Source organism: Sorghum bicolor, chromosome 3 (genome assembly GCF_000003195.3).
Source record: "Sorghum bicolor cultivar BTx623 chromosome 3, Sorghum_bicolor_NCBIv3, whole genome shotgun sequence".
NCBI classification, from domain to species: domain Eukaryota; kingdom Viridiplantae; phylum Streptophyta; class Magnoliopsida; order Poales; family Poaceae; genus Sorghum; species Sorghum bicolor.
Window position 1 is genome coordinate 50893016 of NC_012872.2, and position 16149 is coordinate 50909164.

The 16149-nt window shown below is 48.8% G+C and overlaps 2 protein-coding genes across 2 annotated transcripts; both read right to left on the reverse strand.

The window, feature by feature from the left end:
- LOC8075015 lies at positions 2742 to 4592 on the reverse strand. Its single transcript, XM_021455801.1, has 3 exons — positions 4072 to 4592; positions 3380 to 3541; positions 2742 to 3286 (listed from the first exon to the last, which is right to left on the reverse strand). Exons 1-3 carry the CDS (start codon positions 4204 to 4206, stop codon positions 3113 to 3115), a joined length of 471 nt encoding a protein of 156 aa, XP_021311476.1. The 5' UTR covers positions 4207 to 4592; the 3' UTR covers positions 2742 to 3112.
- On the reverse strand, positions 5681 to 6685 carry LOC8075017 (putative cyclin-dependent kinase F-2). Its single transcript, XM_002457963.1, has one exon. The coding sequence runs from the start codon at positions 6683 to 6685 to the stop codon at positions 5681 to 5683; it is 1005 nt and encodes a 334-aa protein (XP_002458008.1).

Consider the following 16149-nt stretch of genomic DNA (forward strand, 5'->3'; position numbering starts at 1 on the left):
ACTTTTTAGTTTTGAGATTTTTCATTTTACGATATTAAGGTACTCAAAAATATATATATATAATGTCAGCATCATAATAATCATGTACTTCTTGTCGTATTAGAAAATTAATATCTTTTCTTTATCTTGTGAAATGAAGACATATTTTGTATCAAATTTGTAGCACTCAAAGCAATCTGCATGTTTATAGTTTTGATTTTTTAGTTTTTTACATTAGAAGTTGTTGAGATGTCGAGAAAATAGTGTAAAGCTTCAATAACATATTAAATTGTTGATATATATAGACACGAATTCACGGCAAAGCTGCTATCTGGTATTTATTACTTTAATCCTGAGAGATGACGGTGCAGACTTGATCTAATAAATGATAAAGAAAATGAGGAACTAGTCCGCACGAATGGAGTAACAGATGCTTCTGGGAATCCCAGCGAAGCACTTGTACTACGTGTTTAACATGAGCTGCACCTGCACCTAGCTGAGCTGTCATCACGCGTTTGATTTTCGTTGGACTTCCAGATGCCGAACAGTCAGATCAGTTGCAATGGACAACAGACAGCACCCATCTTGAATTTGTTCTCCTTAATTTGAGAATATTCAAGCAACAGAATCTATAAAAAGAAAGTCAGCAAGGATGTTTTCAACCATGATTGCGCAATCACTTACACAGAAAAGGTACAAGCAAAGCAATCTCATCTCGCCAAGAAATTTATATGGTTGATTACTTTTCCATCTTTTCTCCAACAAAAACTAACTGTATGACACAGTCAGGATACAGCAGAAACTATATTATATATTACTACTAGAACATAAAATAAATGGCACATCAAAATTGATGGATGGGTGGCCATACATATGAAACTTTTCTAAAGGCTGTCAATGTTCATTCGCCACCACTGTGACTCACTAATCATGGCCCATAACTAATTAATATTGATGACGTAACAGCTCTAGCAAAAAGGAGATGCGGACGCCACTGAATGGTGCCATATAGACAAATGCCAAAACTGGTGCAAGCCTGACATGTGGGCCCAAGTCACCGCAGCCTCATATATTTGGGTGGTATATGTGAATTCAAAAATATTATCCAGTGGCATGTCGTAGACTTATCCAGTCTCTTCGCATTTCAAGAGCACATCTTCACGGTATTGACTACTAGGAACTCCTAGATCAGAACACGTTTTTTTTTTCTTTTTGACAACTATCTGACAGATGCAGTTTCATGTGATACTTCGAAAATGTCGTCTTCTTTGACACTCCTCTGCCACCACCTGATCCTTCCTCTTGCATTTTGCTAATTTCCTTACGCTTCTCTTCTTATCTGCCTCTGTTTTGTTGGACTTCACACTGATAACGCTGCGCGCAGACACTATACAATACTCTGCAGGGCCTTCTAAGGCCTTGTTTAGTTCCTAAAATTTTTCAAGATTCCCCGTCACATCGAATCTTACGGCACATGCATGAAGCATTAAATATAGACGAAAACAAAAACTAATTACGCAGTTTACCTGTAAATCGCGAGACAAATCTTTTGATCCTAGTTAGTCTATGATTGGATAATATTTGCCACAAACAAACGAAATTGCTACAGTAGCGAAATCCAAAATTTTTCACAAACTAAACAAGGCCTAAATTGCATTGTCATCATTATCAGCTGTTACATACTTCTGCAGAAATTTTGGATCCCAGTAGCCTCGTTTGCGTCTCCTGACATTTCTCCTGAGTATTTTTTCAGATGATGTTAATGAGAGTGTCAATAAGGCAGGGGAAGGAAAACTGCATATAACTGCATTAAGATGGGAAAAAATAACTTCATAAGAAACTTAGACTCAAAATCGTACACATAAATATAGTTTGGTCAAGTATACTGGATTTGGTTCGTGTTTAACTTTACTTGATTTTTTTTTAAAAAAAAGAAAAGTATAACCATATAAATTTTATGACTACAGTAGTGAGCTACCAGCATGCCCATTATTTGGGCATGAATCATGATGCTGATTTCGAATTGTAACTGTTACCTGGAACTATGAAGTTTACAGAACGAAACTAAATGTATTTGCTTACCTCTTGTCGAGCTAAGGACGTAAGGTGGCTTCAATTTCTTTTTCCTGCAATGCTTGATATGAATCCGCAATACCATGAGCATTGACGCTTGGAACAGCATATAGGCGATCTTTTGCATTAGATAACTGTGTTTCTTACCTGATGATACTCTACTAAATTGTTGGAACTGGCTTCTGATGGCTTAACGCCATGCAGCAGTATAATGATACTCAACTAAGGCTGACACAACTCAACTATATTAGTGAAGTTGTTTTTTTTTTAAAAAGAACTTCACGAGTAACTTTCTAAGTAAATCTGAGCTGTTTTAAAAAAGTTGTTCGACAAATTAGTTTTCCAAGTAAAAAGTTTCCGGAACCAAGCTAAGCTTTGTTTAGTTCCAAAAATTTTTGCAAAATGTGAATAGTACCAATTTCGTTTGTATTTGACAAATATTGTCCAATTATGGACTAACTAGGCTCAAAAGATTCGTCTCTTCAATTCCGACCAAACTGTATAATTAGTTTTTATTTTTGTCTATATTTAATACTTCATGTATACGTCTAAAGATTCGATGTGATGGGAAATCTGAAAAATTTTGCAAAATTTTTTGGGAACTAAACAAGGCCTTAAAAAAGCTCCGGAACAGGGAATATAACCGTTCCAGGAAGCAAGTTCCCACAAGAAGGAACCAAGCGCCGGGCACCGGAGCATCCATATTCCATACCATAGACATACTCACATACATCACTGTGCATGTATATTCAGTTTACGGCGCCGGAGCTACAAAGGGGTTCATCACCAAATAAAAAGGTTTTCCAAACATTTGAACTATGGCATAGGCATGGTCATACATCTATAAAAACTTTCACAGCAAGAAAGCGATCTGGTTCCTCCAACTCATGGCAAGTAATGCCGCTAACATGATCCTGTTTCGACAGAGCATGCATCCATCCACCCAAACTTAAAACCATTCTACGAAATCTGACCCCAGCTAGGCAAGCATATGTTCTTGCATCCATGAATAAACTAACGAACGATCCACTGGTTGGCACAAACATGACCAGAGTTGATTCTAGTGCTTGATATGAATCTGACCACCAGATATGCCACACCGAACCAAAAACTGCATCAGGCTATTGGTTGCAGGATCATCCTCAAAGCAAATGATCTCAACAGTCTTAAGGTGCTCGCATGTAAACGGTCTATTTCCAGCCCAGCCCATGAGTGCTCCAGGTACTTTAGCATGCTACAAACAGAAAAAACAAACAAGTTTTACCTGCATGGTACATACATAAAGTTTTGATATGATGAGAATATACATGTGGAGAGAAGAATGCACCTGTTTCAGTTTGAGATTCAGAGTTAGATGCTCCAGATTAGGTGAGTTCTGAAGGAAGGCTATCAGTCCATAGAAATTTGCATCCAGATACCAGTTGTCGAGACTCAGGAACTTCAGATTGTTGAATTTCGGGCACCATTGCAAATCCATTCCCATCATCAGCTGCATGAGGTCAAAAAGATTAGGACATGGCACAGAATCCATGCCATAGTCTAGAAAACTTTCTTGGTCCAGCCAAACGTGAAAAAGAAAGAAGAAATAGCAGGAAGCTAAAACTATTGCGAAACTTTCCGGCAGAACTGTAGACTACATTTTCAGAATAGTGGACGAGAGAAACCACAAATGTCATCCACACTCTATAATATACTATGCTTATTGCTTCAAGAAAGTCTAGAACCCTATGCTTAGAACATGTCACCCAGACTCTATAAATCACAACTGAAACATCCACTCTATAATACTATGCAAATGTAATACAATCATTATAAAATATTCACATGAAACTCAGATTGTGCTATGGTGGTACTTTAGACCATCAACCATCCTATAGACATGACTTGTTATTAGAATAAAGTATCATACAGTTAGATTTGCACTTACAGTACAACGACAAAATACTAGTATTTGTAGGTCTCAGACATCAACTTATGAATACTTGCATGGATCCACCAATGTCAAACAAAGAAGCATACCTCTTCTTGTCCAAAACCAAAACAGAACTCCAATTTTGTGACACCAGAAACGCCCAAGAGAAATTGACGGATATCATCAACCGGTAGATCATTGTGCTTAAGCAGATCAATGTAAGCTGTCTGTAGTGATTCCATGTTCTTCACTAAAGGTATTCTGCCATAATCACTATAAGCCAAAATATCAAAGAAGCCAAAATGAGGTTTGGAAGAGAGAAAGATGGTGGATGTGCCGGATCATTAGGCCTAGGCTGAAACGAACAATCATGCCCAATGGACAAGAACTTGAGTGTCTGGGAGGCAATCTCAATGTCATTAATGGGGGCATTCCTGTAAGATGAGGCGTTCCATTGCCTTGCACCCATTTTGGAGTTGCTTAAAGAAACCGTTGGTCACAACAACTGAGTATAAAAGCAGGCTCGTCAGGTGTTCTGAAGTAAAGACTGCAGGATTGAGTTCCAATTTATCAGGCCAGGTGAAAATCTCGACAGAACGAGCTTGGCAGAGCACAGCGTGGCGGATCCATAGGTTAGGTTCTTCGGCGTCAGCATAGAGCCTGTCACCGTCGATGCAGTACCAGAGGCGGAATTCGTCCAAGGGAACCGGGTTACGGAGCAAGAGCAGACGGCTGAGGAACTTCTTGAACAGCGACCTGCCGTGGTCGTCGATCTCGCGGCCGTCGATCTGGAACGCGCGGCACGAGGCGTTGATGCGGCGCGTGTCATGCCAGAGGTCGCGCCACAGCTTCGACAGCACGCACGTCTGCGGTCTGCACGGCCTCGCGCGCGTCCAGGCAGGAGAGGACGCGGGGCAGTACGTCGCGGGGGAGGTCGTCGATCCCTGGTTCCGCCCGAGGAACGCGCGCTGGGGCCACGACCATCGCACCAGACGTCTCTTCCATGGGCTCGGGGTCGCCAGGCATTTCGTCGAGCAGGTGGTGCTCGAACAAGCTGCAGCAAGGCGGAAATTGAGGATCACGGTGAGAATGAATCCGTAGAACGGAATGGGGATAGAAATGGAGATGGCGCTACCGATAGCAACAGGTAATTGAGCGGAGATTTCCGGCAAAGATCGTAGCAATCGATTTTGTTTTTGGTTTAGGAAGAGAAGAAGGCAAGAAACGGGAACGAACCGCGCGGCGTGCGCTTCCGCCCACGAACACCTCCCACCGGTTTGCTCTGCTTTGCTTGCCGGAGCCGGACCCCCAAAGGCTAGTGACTTCCACTCGGTACAAATAAACCCCTCTTCCGTCCACCTCTGTAGAATATATATTTTTTTATACATGACAAAAAAAAAGAAACGATTATTCTCAAGGAAGCAGGAGAAATGGAAAGCCAGATCAACATGTAGACATGAATTTCAGTGAGAAGGGTTATAATCACAGATGGAGATTAGGATTGAACTGCAACAACTTCACAGTCTAATGACAAGTTTAATCACTGATAAATCCTACTCTATGCTCACCGTGCCATCACAGGCTGATGACGCAGGGCAAACTCACTGTATATATATATGATGAAGTACATCATCGATCACTCTGTAGTCTGTACACTATCGATCACTCTGTACTCTGTACACTAGCACTAGTCCAGCACTCCCCAGCCGCTTCACTTCATGGCCTTGCAGTTGCAGGTGATGGAGCGTCGTCATCCTCCTCCACTGTGAACCACGGCATCTGGAGCGCGGCCGCCGCGGTGAGCCTCTCCCTGGGGTCGAACTCCAGCAGGCCGCGCAGGACGTCGAAGCCAGCCATCGACAGGAACTCCTCTGGCACCGCGTCCCGCAGCTGGCTCGGCGTCGAGGCCGACACGCCTAGCGGCATCTGCGACGCCTCGTCGGGGACGCCGAGGAGGCGGACGATCTCGGCCAAATGCTCGCACACGCTGACCTCGACCTTGAAGATGGGCTTCCCGGAGACAAGCTCCGCCATGACGCACCCGAGTGACCACATGTCCACGGGCGTGCTGCAACCGTCCATGTCTCCCATGAGCTGCTCCGGCGCCATGTACCCCAGCGTGCCTTGGACGGGTCTCGAGGTGTCCGGGGATGGCAGTGGCACCGTCGACGACTTGGCGAGGCCGAGGTCGCAGATCTTCAGGACCCGGCCCCGGCCCCGGCCCCGGCTGCCCTCCTTGCCGACGAGGACATTCGCTGGCTTAAGGTCGCAGTGCACGACGCCATGCCCGTGCATGATCTCCACGCCGCCCAGCAGCCGCTTCATGACGCGGCGCGCCTCGGCCTCAGTGAACGGCCGGCCGTCGCGGCGGCGCTCGCCCATGACGTAATGCAGGCTGCGCCCGGCGTACTCCATGACGAGGTAGAGCTTGTCCTTCTTCGCGTCGCGCACCACCTCTCGGAACTCCACCACGGCGGGGTTCCCCGTGCACGCCGCGAGCAGCGCGGCCTCGCGCAGAAGCGACTCTCCGCTGGCGCGCACGGACTTGATGGCGACCTTCTTGCCACTCCGGCGGTGGCGGGCTTTCCACACGTCGCCGAAGGCCCCCGCGCCGATCTTGTCCAGTTTCCTGTATGAGTCGACTCTGCCGATCCGGATATTGTCAAGCGTGTCGCTCGTCCCTGCTGTGACAGTCGATGATGCAGCAGCCGACGTCGACATTGTGGCGGCTGTCGTCTCCACTGCTGCCACTTGAGGCCAAATCGATGACAGGCCGACGAGGTGGCCGCTTAGTGGGAGCTATATGCAGGTGCGATAGAGCAGAGTGTGGAGGCTAACCTGTGGAGTGTTGTTTCTTTTTTTTTTTATCCTGCTTGCTGGAGAATTTTTTTTTACAAGACTTGCTGGAGGAATGGTTTTCCCTCAGACTAACATGATTCAACTAGGAGGAAGTGAGAGTGAGCAGATGTAGCCTACTTCTAGGATCAGAAGTACTTGAATCGGAAAAACTTCTACGCGACCCCGAATCTCCCTCTCTTTCTCCCTATCCCACGCGGCGGAGAGGAAGAAGAAGCTAGCGGTGGCTAGGGTTTCGGCGACGGTGAGGTGGGCGACACAGCTGGTGGCGAGGAAGCTACGGTCGGAGGCGGCGGGGAGGAGGCAAGGAGTGGGGGAGGAAGGGTGTGACTCAAGGCACAGCCAGTGGCGAGGAAGCCACGACTAGGAGCAGCGGGGGAGGAGGCGGGGGTGGGGAACGAAGAAGACGCGGAGCAGTGTCACGAGAGATGTGGCTTAACGCTGCGGAATTTTTGCTCGTACGCGCGCTAGAAAAGGCAGCCGACTTAAAACGCTAGTCTGCTACTTTTGTAGCCTTTTTTTGTTTGGTTGCCTACGCTTGCTCTCCGAGGCGCGCTACAACACCACCACCTACTTGCTTGTGTTCGTTCGACGCGGAGCTCGCAGCCCCCCACACTTGCTTAGCATTCCACTTGTGATTCTAGAGGATTTGGAGAAATGCGCCTGACCATGAAGAATAGATTTTAGCTTTTGTTTCATGTGAAACAGGGTTTTCGTGTTATAGACCACGTCGAGAAAGACCAACCAACAACACAAATAAAGACCATCCCACTACCAGCCAAATTTACCAAAATAGGCGAGTTTTCTTGATTTGGAAACAACTAATAGGGTTAGGGGATTTGAGTCTACCACATTGTAACAACCTAGAAATTTTCACAAAATACCAAAATTACCACCCGAAATTTTTTTCTAAAAGTAACCCTTGTTTGGTGAATTCATGCTAGGAAGACACCCTGTAGATGCACAAGCAGAGCCTAATTAATTGTTGAGCATATGCATATTTAATTCAACGTGTGATTTGGCTCTTATTGATTTTATGTGATGATTAATAAAATCAACGACCTTTATTTAATTAAAGATTTCTCTTCTAAAACCAACCTTTGGTTTGTGCCCATGAAAACCCTAGACCCTTAGAGGACCCCCTTTAAGGGTGTATACAAGTTGGCAACTTGTATATGCAGATAGGGGACCAAGGTGTAGATAGTAGAATTATTAGAATTTGGGAAAAGACTAAAGCTGGGGCTGGAAAAATAGGAAATGGCATCTGGCCCAAACACGGCTTGCGGCCCAGTTCGCCGCCCAGCTCACGCACGGCCCAGCGCTGCTCCGCCCGCGCCTGCGCTCAACCACGCCTGGCCCAGCAACGGCACCGCGGCCCGGGCGCCACCGCAGCCCAGCACCGCGCCAGCCCGCGGCCGGCCGAGCCCAAAACCCCCCACCCCGCGCGGCTGACAGGCGGGCCCCGCCTGTCATCCCCCACCTCGCCTCTGATTCCCCTGCTTTTTCCCCGACCCCTCCCTGCCATGGTGACGCCACCCGCGCCCGCTTTTGACCGGACAAGCGCAGATTGGATGGCGCCTACGCGCTGGCAACCACCGCGCGACCCCAAGCCGTAGCCTAGGAGACCCGGGCGCCCTACACGTGTCCCGATTGTGTCCTCGCCGTCTGCCGCGACGCCATGATCGGGAATGGCTATATAAGCCGATTCCCCAAGCCCTAGCGTAATTCCATCGACCCCGCCGCCACGCTGCGGTACAGCCACCCCTCGGCACGCATCGAGGGAGGAGAGGAGCAAGGAGGAGAGGCGTACCGCGCTGCTGGGTCGCTGGAGCACCGGGAAGGAGGTCGCCGCCGCCATCTCCTTCCTCTTCCCCGCGATGGTCTTCACGGCACAGCACCGCAAACCTTCGGCACGGCGCCAGCTCTCCACGGCATCGCCACTCTTCAACCCTGCCACCATCGGTATGCACGCGATTCCGTCCGCGTTCACCGACCGAGCTCGCGAGCGCCACCATGGCCACCACCGCAAACACCCCAAGGCTCCGCCTTTGCTCTCCTCGCGTCCGCCTCACACCCGCACACCCGCACGCCGCACGCAGCACACACCCGGGCTCGGGAGCAACTCCCAGCCTTGCAGGGTCACCACGGACCCCAGAGCAGAGGCGCTGTGCGCGTCCGCCATGGACGTGCCCTGGCCAACGGCACGAGCAAACCTACGAAGGACCCAAAGCATCGCTTTTCCCACCGCCTCGCACCCGCCTACGCACTGCGCCACCCGTGCGCGCCGTTTGGCGCGTCGCGCGCACCCGAGCGGGCACGAACACCCCTGGCACGCACGCCGTTCCGGCCGTTGCGCGCCATTAGAGAGACCCGAACCACTCCTAGCACCTTCACCGCGACCTGGAACACACCGTGTGCTGCGTAGAGTAGGGAGAAGGGGGCGCGGGCCGTGGAAAGCGGGCGCCGGAGCGCCGCCGGAGCGCTGCGTGCCCCTGGGTGCCGTGGAGAAGAGGGAGAACAGGGGAAAGGAGGGAGAAGCAGCCCTGGCTGCACTCGGTGCACCATGAACCGAAGAAGGAAGGGAGAGTGGGTGGTCCAAGTCCATCAAGACCAAGCCAGCGGTCCACTGACCCCCGCCGTGAGCCACAGCAGGCTGTGCACCCGCGCGCCCCCGCTTCCTGGCCACTGGGCCGAGCCCAGCACAAGGCCAAGGCCCAGGAGCGCCAGCCCAGCAGCAGGCAGGCAAATACCGGCCCTCTACCCCCCTGGCCGCCGCGTTGGGCCGGAATGAGGCCCAAACCGCAGAACTAGCCCCCTGCCTCTTTTTCTTTACTTTTCCAAACTTATAACTTGCATAAATCGTATAAAACCCAAATGAATTCTGAAAAATACAATCCAAGTGTCCAAAGTCTTCTAAAAACGAGCTCTACGTATTAGGCTTAATTATGAGTGCAATTGGTTCTTTCGATTTTTCTGTTTGGTTTTTGTGATATCTATAGGAGTCGCTTACCGCGGCTATATGTCTCGTTTTGACAGACCCGGAGGAGCCGACGACAGAGGAGTACGACCCCAACTACACTGAGGAGCTCGAGGATGACTTGCCAGGTGCCACGTCCCACCCAACCTCGTAGAATCCTATTAGCCATGCCTTGAATGTAGAAGCTAGCGCTTTACTTGGCGTGCGTTTCAGGTGTGTGGTGAGGGTTGAGTCGACCGAGCAAGAATGTACGACGAGTCTTGGGACAAGTCATGCCGGGGAATGCTACCTGGGCGTTCCCCAAAAGAGATACCTGTGGCGGGTACAACTGACACGGAGAGGTCCCGGAGTGGAGTGTCTTCGTGGGATGAAGCGCCGGGATGGGAGGTGCTGTTTAGCACGGGGTAGCCGGGTGTTCCGTCGAGCGAAGCATCGGTAGGCCCCACGCGAAGATGTCTTGTTTGGTCACTTAAGGACTGATATGTTCTATGGACCGGGTCTTAGGAAGCCTTGCACCCTCACTCGCCTTCATGGGAGGGGGACGGATGTACGACCATCTAGGGCGATGCCACTACTACTAGGTTGTTAGCGGATAGTGTAGGGAGGTACGGGCCTGGGTCCCACACCCTCCTAAGACAGCGTAGTGACCCTGGGGGCCCGGTACTACGTCTCACAGTCTCAGCATGCCGGTGGTACTCCGGTATGGCCCTAGTTCTGAGTGGTAGGGTGGCATCGTGTTTAGTTGGAAGGCAGCCCGGAATCAGCCTAGACGATGTACAACGTCGATGATGGTGATCTTGTGGGTGGTGTAAACCTCTGCAGAGTTTCTGGTTGATCGATCGATACATATGCTGTTCGCTGCTATGGACCTTTCCTAAGTACAGCTTCACTTGACTAGTGAGAGGAGTCTTTTCTACCTTCCCTTGGGTTGTGTTGGATCCGGCGATGGCCGCTGAGGCAAGGCACGACCGGGAGTCGTCCTTGCTGCCTAGAGAGTGAGAGTGTGGTGAGAAGTGTGTTGGGGTGGGAGAATGTGTGAAATAAGTTGGATTAAAAGTTGACTTATTATTATAAAATTTGGACTTATTCGCATAGGAAGCTACAGCCATAAATTAGGTCCTTTGATACATCCCCTTGCATTCCACCTACCACAAAGCTTCGCAAAAAGCATAGGGTGAGAGCCGGTGGCCAGTACAAATCGTATTGATAATTTGGCAGCAGGTTCTGAGCCTGAGTATGACTACGCGGGCGATGATTGGGAGGAGTAGCAGTCTCATCCTACGCTCAAGTTTGGAGGATCCAGAGTTCGCGCCTTCGCTATCTACCCGATGCTGTTCCGCATGTTGTGTGTGTGAGTGTGATTCCGCCAAGTGGCGATGTAATAATGAGTAAACCCCTCTTGTACTCTCTTTTGTGCTTGTATGACTTGTATAACAGCTGAAATTCGGGTATTTCAAATTGACTCCTTCGCGCGTCAATCGTTTTACAATTCGAATCTGGGGATTTCCCTTCGTAGAAATCTAGATCATTTCAGTTGGTATCAAAGCTATACTTGACCCTAGGACGAGACCCTTAGGATTGGACGACAAAATCAGGATGAGACTTGTCTTTTTCGGTCTATATTCGCCGACCTTGCATCTTTTATGCATGGCTTAACTTTACATCTATTCTTTCACCACTTAAATCTCACTAATTTCCCTTCTAACCCCATTCTTTGGGTAAATGCAGAGCACCATGTTGATCGTTGAGATGGTCGTGGACGACCAGCAGTATGGTGGCTTTGTGCCCATGCTGTACGACGTGCTGACTGAGCTTGGAGTACCCACCGAGCCAATCCGTTACGTCTGTCGTGGATAGGCGGGATCGGACGGACAGCTTCAGGGTCACATTGTGATCAACCTCACCGTCCCCGCCAGCGTGACGCTTCCTCGGTCGTCAACTGCGTCCAGGCTGTGACTCGCCAGGCCATCCGCCACGTAGTCCAGGACACGTGGGAGCATATCCAGGGAGGCAGATTCCGTCTACTTTCTCGCGTCCTGGACCTCACCTACGTCGAGGGAGCCACCGTCCGAGTGTTGGCTGCGGACCAGCTTGCTCAGGAGGAGACAGACCCCTGTCTTCAGTTCTCGGGTCGCTACATCTTGGCCCAGGATCGCTACATCACGGCGGTCGATGCTGAGAACAAGCGCTACCGAGACCTGATGTTCACAGCCGACCACGTCCTTGAGATAGAGCAGAGGAAGAAGAAGATACTGAGGGATGCTATCCTGACAGAGCGCCACAGCCACGACCGCCTGGAGGACTTCAGCCGAGCTCGCGAGGTCGCCTTCAGGCAGGAGATTCAAGAGTGGCAGAACAAGGCCAGGGACTACGAGCTCCGAGGCGACCACTTGGACGCCAAGGTGCTTGAGCTGGAGGACCGACTTGAGCGCCAGCGTGTGCTCTTGAGCGAGTTCCGTCAGAAGGAGAAGGAGAAGATCTTCAGCAAGCTGTGCCTGGAGACCCGCTACGAGCGTCTGTCACAGGAGAACGAGATGCTGAGGGCTGAGTCCACCCACAATACTCATCACCTAGCTGAGCTCATCAAGACCACAAAGTACTTCAGGGACAAGGCCCAGAGGACCCGTTAGGCTTGGATCGCTTCTGACAGCAAGCGTGTCAAGGAGATCGCCCGTGTCCAGGAGCCCCTTCCTCCAAAGATGCGCAAGGAAGCGCGCAAGCACTCTTTCCGTCCTGCACCTACTACACTCAACCTCACCGTTTGCCCTTCTGAGCACTACCCCGAGACATCGAGGACCATACAGCTCGAGGCCGCGGAGGAGTACGCTGGTCGACTCTACCGCACTGACGCCGAGCTCCAGGCTATGGACAGGGACTCTGAGGAGCAGTTCCCTAGCTCTAGCCCTGCCACACCACCTTACGTCCCTACCCACTAGAGTAGAGTAGCCGTTCTGATGATATGCCCTGCGTGGCGAATAATGCGACATGTAACTCACTATCTGTAGTAGAGTGGAATGTCCTGTTCTTTTGGAGCCTACCTGCGAGTAGAGAGATTCTCGCGAGCCCTCTGGTGTAGTTGCCCAAGGCATCGCTATGTAATGAACTCATGTAATGAATGTTTGGGTCTTAATGCATTTTATCGATGTTATTGCTTCTTTGTATGAGTGTTGGATAGAATGTTTTATAAAATAAATTGCCTAATTATCTAAACACTGTCTTAACTCATAAAAATCATGACCTAATCCATGCAGTGAGATGGCGTGCCACCGTTCTAAACGCCTCAACGTTCGTTCCCCTTCCCCCGTGATGGAGTACCACGGTCGTGGACGCGGGCGTGGTCGAGGAGCTGCCTCTCCTGCCCCCAGACTCGAACTGGAGGGGGAGGAGCCCGCCCCAGGAGAGCCTGCCCTAGAGGAGCCCAATAGGAGAGCTAGGTCCCCTCAGCTCGGGGGCAACGATGCACCACCACCACCGCCACCGTCTCTATCTGAGGTGATGGATCGCCAGACCCGCCTTCTGGAGGCACTGGCGGATGGCATACTGCGTCGTCCTAGAGGAGGTCCATCCAACGACTTCCAAAGGAAGCTAGAAGGCTTCCTCAAGCTGAGGCCTCCTACGTTTGACTATGCTGATGATGATCCCATCGTCGCCGAGGACTGGCTGCGTGAGATCGAGAAGAAGCTGGACCTCACCACTTGCACTGATGAGGAGTGTGTGGGAGTCGCCGCTCACCAGCTCACCGGTGCTGCACGCGCATGGTGGGACAACTACAGTGACGCACATGACAAACCCGGGGGCATAACCTGGGCCGAGTTCACTGAGGCGTTCCGTGAGCAGCATGTACCTGAGGGTGTCATGGACGCCAAGGTGGAGGAGTTCTGCAACATCTCCCAGGGCACTCAGAAGGTACAGGAGTATGCCACTCGCTTCACCCGCACCATGAGGTATGTGTTGACGGTCCTTAAGTACTAAAATTAATAATCAAATAAACATGAAAAAGGATCAATATGAAACAAACATCTAGAATTAGGGTTTTATCTGACAGAATTCCACGAGCTTTGGTGTTTATCTATTTCTGCAGGGTGTTATCAGAGAATATGGAGAGAAGGCCCACATGTCATGTTTACAACGAGATAATTACGTGCCGCGCAATTTTCCTCAATCTAGAAGAATCCAGAAGCCACGGGAACGAACGAGAAGGGAATCGGGCTCGGGAGCAGGGCACCCGCCCACCCCCCTTGGGCGCCCGCCCAGGCCAGGAGTCCAATCAGGACTCTGCTTCGGGGCTAAACTCCACCGACCTAAAGGATCAATCTAAACCATACAATCTATGTCGGTTTGATCTGACGACCCACGTTCACTTGAGAGGACTATAAAACTAGACCCCCTGGCCCCTGGAGGAGAAGAGAAGAAATCATTATTCAGAGGTAGCCATCAAAGTTAGGGTTTAGAGCTTCTCTCCCACAGAGAATTAGAATTAGCTACTCCCTAATCCTTCAAGTTTAGAGGTTTGATTAGATAGCAATTAGAGAAGTAGAGCACTATGCTCTGGATTCGGATCTTCGGTAATAAAGATTGGTATTATTCATATCTTTCTCTAATTCTTTGTTCTAATTGCATTATGTCTCTAATTATTATGTTCTTAGTTTGCTCTAGTTCTATATTTGATATAGTTCTAATTGATAATGAGTTTATGTATAAGTTTGCAAAGCGCTTAGCTCTTGACGCGAGGGAGTTAGGTGATAGATCACATGTGAGCGTGGTGCTTAGATGTTATTTATCTGCAAATGTATCCTATTGGCCGGGTCATGTGGTAGTTCGCGATAGTGACAGCTTCGTTGATTCTTATATAGTCCACCCTCCGTTGATAGGACAGGCATAACCGGTATTGTGGAGTAAGTCATGCGATGCTCTGATTTACTTTATCAATGTTCCTTATACATGAATGAAGAGTCTTTTATGCTATATATGATCTTGTAGATAACTAGAGTAGATTATGACTTAGTAGTTAGTAGATAACTTAGAATCCATTCTCTAGCTAATCCGACATCACCCACATATATGAGGAGTAGTCTATTTTCTAATCGCTGTGTTATCTGCCCATGAACTTATACTTTATTATCATTATCTTTATGGTTTACCCCCTGCTAAAGTAAGTGACTGTGTGACGAGTTTCTCATTAGTAATCATGTTCTTGCAAGTTTATCTCTAGTCTATGCCTTGATAGATTTTGCCCCCTTGATTTAATTTCATCTTCTTTAGTTCTCCCGAGCAAAATTATAAATAACGATACCTGGAATACTTATCCTGGTGAAATGCTACAATGAGGTGTTTTATCTGTGCGCTTGCGGATAGAATAGATTATTTTCTAGAGAGCCTTTACATTTATAAATACCTTTGTACACTCTGGCGCCATGCTAGGGATGACAACCTAGTATCTAAGTGGTGTTAGCTAGTGTCAACAAGCATTTCTGGCGCCGTTGCCGGGGAAGTCTCATGAATAAGTCATAAAGGGGAACAAAAGGGTAATACTTAGGAACGGTAAGGAAAGCCAGAAAATCAATCAAGGTTATTCATATAAAATATTAGACTAGACTATAGAGAAATAATTGCATAAGACAGCTACTAAGTGAGAAATCATAACAAGGCACCTCTGCTTTGGCAGGTTCACCCTGTTGTTTTTCTATATTTATATTTTTTATACAGGGTATATCAGGATTGACTTTGGGTACATTCAACTCTTCATCATCAGAACCAAAGCAATCAAGAGAAGAAGAAGCTAGCTACCAATTGCTGAAGCTATGGCACAGAAGACCCTACAAGAATTCTCTGCTCCAAGCCTTGAGAACATTCCAACTGGTCCAAGATTTGCAGTAGAAGAAGGAATACCCAAGTTTGAGCTCAAGTCAAGCCTCATCAATTTGGTGCAAGCTACACAATTCAGTGGAAAGGCACATGAAGATGCTAGTGCACACTTGCAGAATTTCTTAGAGATTGGAAGCACAATCCACATCAATGGAGTTGACAAAGACGTTATACTGCTTCGCCTTTTTCCATTCTCACTAGAAGGGAAAGCGAGGAAGTGGTTCTACACTCATCAAGATAACATCAACAACTGGACGAACTTGTCAGTTTCCAACAATAGAAGACAGAAGCCATTTCAGAAGCATGGGAGCGTTTTCAAGGATACATTTCAGACTGTCCTCACCATGGAATGGCCACATGGTTACTTATGCAGACCTTCTACCATGGATTAACCCAGAAGGCTCGTGAGTGCCTAGATGCATCTGCTAAAGGATCATTCTTGGAGCTTACAACTGGAAAAGCAGAAATACTTTTGGATAAGATAGCA

Coding starts and splice junctions, on each gene's coding strand:
- LOC8075015 (XM_021455801.1), bottom strand. CDS start 4,206: ATGGAATCACTACAGACAGCTTACATTGATCTGCTTAAGCACAATGAT. Junction 3,542..4,071: donor TTGGTTTTGGACAAGAAGAG/GTATGCTTCTTT, acceptor GACCTCATGCAG/CTGATGATGGGAATGGATTT. Junction 3,287..3,379: donor TGAATCTCAAACTGAAACAG/GTGCATTCTTCT, acceptor TTCTGTTTGTAG/CATGCTAAAGTACCTGGAGC.
- LOC8075017 (XM_002457963.1), bottom strand. CDS start 6,685: ATGTCGACGTCGGCTGCTGCATCATCGACTGTCACAGCAGGGACGAGC.